This window comes from Dendropsophus ebraccatus, chromosome 7 (assembly GCF_027789765.1).
Source record: "Dendropsophus ebraccatus isolate aDenEbr1 chromosome 7, aDenEbr1.pat, whole genome shotgun sequence".
NCBI lineage: Eukaryota > Metazoa > Chordata > Amphibia > Anura > Hylidae > Dendropsophus > Dendropsophus ebraccatus.
Window position 1 is genome coordinate 41,508,260 of NC_091460.1, and position 6,350 is coordinate 41,514,609.

At 41.1% G+C, this 6,350-nt stretch overlaps 1 protein-coding gene across 2 annotated transcripts in view; it reads left to right on the forward strand.

Annotated features, from left to right (window-relative positions):
• CRMP1 (collapsin response mediator protein 1) overlaps positions 1 to 5,226 on the forward strand; it is a 58,524-nt gene extending 53,298 nt beyond the window's left edge. For both annotated transcript variants that reach the window (XM_069976432.1, XM_069976433.1), the window contains exons 10-14: positions 496 to 637; positions 1,048 to 1,218; positions 1,607 to 1,786; positions 3,303 to 3,468; positions 4,347 to 5,226. In XM_069976432.1, coding sequence (XP_069832533.1) covers positions 496 to 637; positions 1,048 to 1,218; positions 1,607 to 1,786; positions 3,303 to 3,468; positions 4,347 to 4,438 — 751 coding nt within the window. In that variant the 3' untranslated portion in view covers positions 4,439 to 5,226. The remainder of the gene's footprint in view (positions 1 to 495; positions 638 to 1,047; positions 1,219 to 1,606; positions 1,787 to 3,302; positions 3,469 to 4,346) is intronic.
• The last annotated feature ends 1,124 nt before the right edge of the window (positions 5,227 to 6,350 follow it).

Here is a 6,350-nt window from a genome sequence, read left to right on the forward strand (position 1 = left end):
ATACCAGACCTGAACAATACCACAATACCCCACCCCGCTCAAAAAGACACCAGATTTACTGGCAGGTCTGAATAGGAGGTGGGAAACTTAAAAAAAAAGTTGGTTCCTTCCCCCTGCTCCCTGGTGCTGCCCCCCCCCCCCTGCAAGGTGCTGCCCTAGGCACCGGACCACGGGTGCCTAGTGGTAAATACTGCCCTGACCTAGATATCGATTTTTTTATGTTAATCCGTGACCGCACAAACACTTTGATATGAAACTTTGCCATGCAGAAGGCATAAAATTTTCTACCATTGACACTTTGAGTAAAAGAAGTCAAACACAATCCAGGGATTACAGCCCCTCCATGTTTCAACTTACATTTTGTGTTTAAGCTGCAGATATTATTAACCCACCAACCACTGGGGGAATTTATCAAAGGCTAGCACAGACCAGGGGAAAGTCACATATTATTTCATGTCTCTAGTTTATTGAGCTAACATGAATCCTCTTTTCCAGTGGAGATCTGCAGGTGACTGGGAGTGGACACTGTTCTTATAGCACTGCCCAGAAAGCCATAGGAAAAGATAACTTCACTCTTATTCCAGAGGGGGTGAATGGAATTGAAGAAAGAATGACGATGGTGTGGGACAAGGCTGTGGTAAGAATCTTCAGCAATGGTGCCTGTTGCATTACATAGAGATATACTGTACATTATGTATAGAGGGATCCACCATTACCTTTCTACAAATTTTGTCCAAGGCATTATCATGTCATGTTAGTGAAAAACTGAACAGGCTGCAACCGCTGGGTGGCCCCCACCTAGCATAAACAACTCCTTACAGAATATACACTGTAGATATATATATATATATATATATATATATATATATATATATATATATATATATATATAAAAATTCACCTCTTATGATTGTGTCACACATCTAGCGATATGTTTAGTCAATGTCCTGATATACTGTATACATGAATATCATTTCCTAGTCACTCCATCTTAATATGAATAAAGTGACCCTACTATTTCATTGTACTTACCATATTTTTCTGCAGGCCACGGGTAAGATGGATGAGAACCAGTTTGTTGCGGTGACCAGTACAAATGCTGCTAAAATATTCAACCTCTATCCAAGAAAAGGGAGAATCGCAGTCGGCTCTGATGCTGATGTGGTTATTTGGGATCCTGACAAGATGAAGACAATTTCTGCAAAAAGCCACAAATCAGTAAGTTCTCTAAATATGACAACCCTATCTCTTCAATGGAAGACAACCTCTATTTCTTTTATTTCTATAGTCAGGAGAATCTCAGTTCTGATGTAGCAGGGAGAAGCGTGCGGCTGTGCTCTTCACTCCCTGACTCACCGCTTAGCTCACCAGTTAGTCCATCAAAACCTTAGTGAAGTCCATCTCCTGCAGTGAGATCCCAACCGATCAAAACTTTTGACATGTTTGACAACAAAAGTTGTTGTAAATGACCCCAACACTATAGTGCTTTGCAGGTGTATATGATGTTTCTCAAATTATATATAAACATTTGGTGTAATATGTTATATGGATAATACTATGTTTGATACTTTTACGTAGATACAACATATATATTTTTCATCTCCAGGCAGTGGAATACAACATCTTTGAAGGGATGGAGTGCCATGGGGCCCCACTTGTGGTTATTAGTCAGGGAAAGATTGTGTTTGAAGATGGAAACCTACATGTTAACCAAGGAATGGGGAGGTTTATTCCCCGGAAACCTTTCCCAGAATATATTTATCAGCGTGTTAAGACAAGAAACAAGGTAAGTTTACTCTATTCATTAAAGTGTACACCCCGCCAGTATTACAACCTTGGGCCTTTTACACGGGCCGATTATTGGCAATGAGCGCTGCTGCAAACGAATAATCAGATAACCATTTTTGAGCAGAGGTTATCAATAGTTTATCATGGAAAGAGGGGTATTTTGCTCAACTTTACCTTCCCATATGTTGCAGCCCAGGATGAGACTAAGAATTGATTCCATACTTATTATGGTTATACATATCTATTTAGTCTTCTTTCCCCAGTTCTCAGCTGCTGCTTTTTGCTAAAAACACAAAAAACTATGTGTGAAGATTTCTGTCCAACTTCTCCTCGTCCCCCCTCCTTTCCAAGATTGCTGATGTAAACAAGTACCTGGCAAGATTTATCTGCAACTTTTTAGTTTCTTTGTAATGCTGGAAGGGTTATTCTGAGGTCAATTTTAATCTTAATCTTCCTGGCATTACAGAATTTCTACAAAGTTGCAGACAGGGACTTGTTTACATCAGCCGTCAGAGAAGAAAGGAGGAGGCGGAGACTGAGACAAACTCACACATATTTTTTTGTGTCTTCAACAGAAAGCAGCAGCTTAGAACTGGGGGAAGGAGACTGAATAGATAATAACAAGTATGGAAGGAACTGTTAGTCTCATCATGGACAGAAGCATATGAAAAGTTATGTTTGAGCAGAATATCCCTTTAAGTTCTCTGTTTTTTTCACAAAGTCAAACTTGTTAATTTCACTCTCCACTTCTCAGCCGACGCTTACAGCCACTAAATATCATATTTTTTTCATAGTGACTACTAAAATGATGATGAATTATTAGTGTACATTAGTATGTGTACATAGCTATTATTTGGTCCTTGTAGGTATTATTTGAGCACTGTATGATGATACACTGACATTAGCTTTGTATGGTACTGCTACTTAGGTACACTACAGTTATTTTTGGCCAGTACTGTATGTATTGAATAACATATGGCAGCATTATGTGGGCAGCATACTGTATGGCACATATTGTTTGGCACTGTATAGTATGGTGGTTTGTACATTGTATAACAGTACAGCATATGGGCAGAGATGATATCAGAACCACATAGGGCATTGTTCAAATGTGAGCCCTATCTGGGACATAGGAAGTAGCTTTATGACTTCTTCCAACATCAGCCATAGGCTGTATCCATGTTTTCCAGGACTCCCTAAGGCTGCTTCCACCTTTTTAATAAAATGCAGAGCGATCTGACTCGAGCATGCTCCAGTTGTGCTCATCTCCAATACATACGTGATATATGTATAAGGATGGTGAAGAGTCCAGATACCACATATTGGGTGACTTAGCACAAGTCCTACAGTACAATTGCAGACACTGCTGTGTGAACATGGTTGCAGCTAAGAAGGGGCCACACGGCTTTAGCAAGTGTCACAGCCCTTTTATTCTGCCATTGTTATTATATTCCTTAGAGAATTCAAAGATAAAATCAAATAATACAAGTATTAAACTGATTGATATATTGTAGGTGAGCGGACTGCAAGCTGTGTCCCGTGGGATGTATGATGGACCTGTGTATGAAGTTCCTGCCAATCCAAAGTATATAACCCCTGCCCCATCAGCTAAATCCTCACCCTCCAAACCACAGCCTCCACCTATTAGGAATCTTCATCAATCAAACTTTAGTTTATCAGGTAAGCTCATAGTGGCACAGGCGTGAATTGTAATTTTAATTTATGAGATAATGGTACCAGTATATAAATATGAACCCAATTCAATACTGTACCAATCTACTTATTTACAATTTATTTCTTAAAGGGGTACTCCTGAGAAAAAATATTTGTACATTAACTATTAGAAAGTTATACAGATTTGTAAATTAATTAGAATTTAAAAAATCTCAGGTGCTGAATGTCCTACAGGAAATGGTGTTTTCCTTCCAGTGTGACACTGCCCTGGCCAGTTCCTGACACAGACAGAGGTGGCAGCAGAGAGCACTGTGTCAGACTGGAAAGAAGACTTCTATATCTTTAGAACATACAGCTGATAACTACTTGGAGGCTTTAATTTTTAAATAGAAGTAATTTACAGATCTATATAACTTTCTGACACCAGTTGATTTGAAAACAGTTTTCTTTCTTCCGAGTGCCCCTTTAAGCTACTTGTTTAAGGGCGTTGTACTCTGCTATCCTTTAATGGACCACCGTACTTGGGCTTAAAGACCACTCCATTCTGATGAGGACTTCCAACTGATTGATCCCCTGTGATTTGGAGAATCCAGAAGTGAGACCCACCAGGACTATACACGTAGCAGAGTTTTGGTCTGTGGGAGTTAACCAATAGTTTCCTGGGTCATTGCTGCCATCCATCTTTACCTTTATTGGTGGCTTGTGTTTGTTTCATATAACTACTATATTGTATTAGTTTTTTCAGTCTATTAGATTCCCTAATGAACCTACATCTGCCAGAGTAACATGTCATCAGATAGATGGGGATCCATGTCTAGTCTAGTGTCCAAGCTTCACCTCAGAGTCACAAAATTGTAATGTCTTGTTATGTCATTGAACGTCAGGTGCACAGATCGATGATAGTAACCCCCGCCGCACAGGACACCGCATCGTCGCCCCACCCGGAGGTCGCTCAAACATCACAAGCCTCGGCTGAACATCCAGAAAGGAGACAAACGGATGAGGAAGATCATCACCGGAACAGTGTTCTATTCTGTGTCAGTGTTATTGAGCTCACAATGTTTTTGCTACTAATGAAAAACGATAAAAAAATAAGAATAAATAAAATGGTCTGTTTTGTATAGGAAAAGATGGTCATAGTGTGGTGAAGTGCTCGGAATGACTCTCCTCACCTTAAAGCATGGAACACACCCATCACTGTATTAGACTAGAGACATTGGCTTTGTCTTGTAGCTATCTGGTTGTTCTTTTGCACCATTTCGTTGTACGTTGGGTTGGTCGTGCATGGATTTGCGTTATTTGAGTTCTGAGATGTAGCCTGTGAGTTTGATACATGCCAACCGTCCTCTATACACAATGCCAAGAACCACTTTGCCACCGATAACTAAGAAATGTGAACAATTTTATGTATGCGGTAGATAATTCTATGTATCATGTCTAACTTATTTTTTAGTCTTTTTACTGTAACACAGCGGGAGATATCATTCATGTAAAAAAAAAAAAAAAAAAGTCTAACTGTACAGTTCTGTATGTTTTACCACTGGGTATGATAGTCACACATACAGCTTTCTTTACGCCATGCACACAATGACCTGGTTTGCATGGGATTTTGATACTGTCAGTCAGATGTAGCTGCCTAATTTTTACAGTTTTGTACAAAGGATTTTTTTTTCTGTTTGTATTTCACATTGCATTTTTACTTAAAGTCGCGTATGACGTTCTAGATGTGATTCTATTACAGAATTCGAAGCGTATGAAATAAACAATGAGGAACATTGCAAATGGATCACGCTTTCCTGGTGTCTTTTCTGGTGTGTGTGTGTGTGTGTGGGGGGGGGGAGCATGCCGCAGAGCTGAGTTTGTCGCATGCAGCAAACTTAATGGGGGCCATGTGCTAAAGACGGCACTTCACAGGATGGGGGAACTACATTGTGGCCATTTACCACAACAGGACTACACAGGGGGCTATCTACTAAAGGGGAATACATTGGGTACCATCTACAATGGGGGACCTACATTGGGGCCATCTACTATAAGGGACCTACATTGGGTCCTTCTACTATAGGGGACTACACAGGGGCCATCTACAATAGGGGGACCTACATTGGGTCCATCTACCATAGGGGGACCTACATTGGGGCCATCTGCTATAGGGGGGCATCTACAATAGGGGGACCTACATTGGGTCCATCTACCATAGGGGGACCTACATTGGGGCCATCTACAATAGGAGCATGTGAGCACTCTAGGGTCCCACATCAATGTTCTACGCAATGAAAGTCGGTTGGGGGGTGCTGGATGGGATGACAGCCCGGTTCCCAGGGTACATTAAATCTGTCCCTGCCTTTAATGCTGATGCTGCTGTGACCACAGGATTTTATCATCCATCTGGTAAGAAAAGACATTGCTGGGTCCTCTATAGGAGGATTCTACTCTTTAAAAAGTCTCTCTGCTTCAGTTAATGAATATGCAAAAGAAGAAATCGTGGAGCCTCATTTAAGAGTCTCAAAACACGAGACTAGCCAGATATCCCTCCGGGAAGGACCCAGCCAAGGGGTGGCTCCTGTAGGGAAACCACCAAATCCACCATATTAAGTGGCCCTATAAGTCAATGTAATGACAAGGGAAAAACCAAGGCCAGGTTCCATCCACAGACAGCTGTTTCGGGGTGTTGCCCCTCATCAGTGTGGAGCAGGGTTCTGGCTACGTGGGAGCAATGCCTTGTAGAGCCATAAGAGAAACAGTTAACAGATCTCAGGGAGACCAGCCAAACGATAACACTGCCGGCTGCCGGTTAAAGCGCTCAAAGCAGTGAAATCCTGGGTGCATTGCTCCCTGGGAAATGAATGATGCTCTAAGTTAATGAATGATATTCCCAACTAACCTAA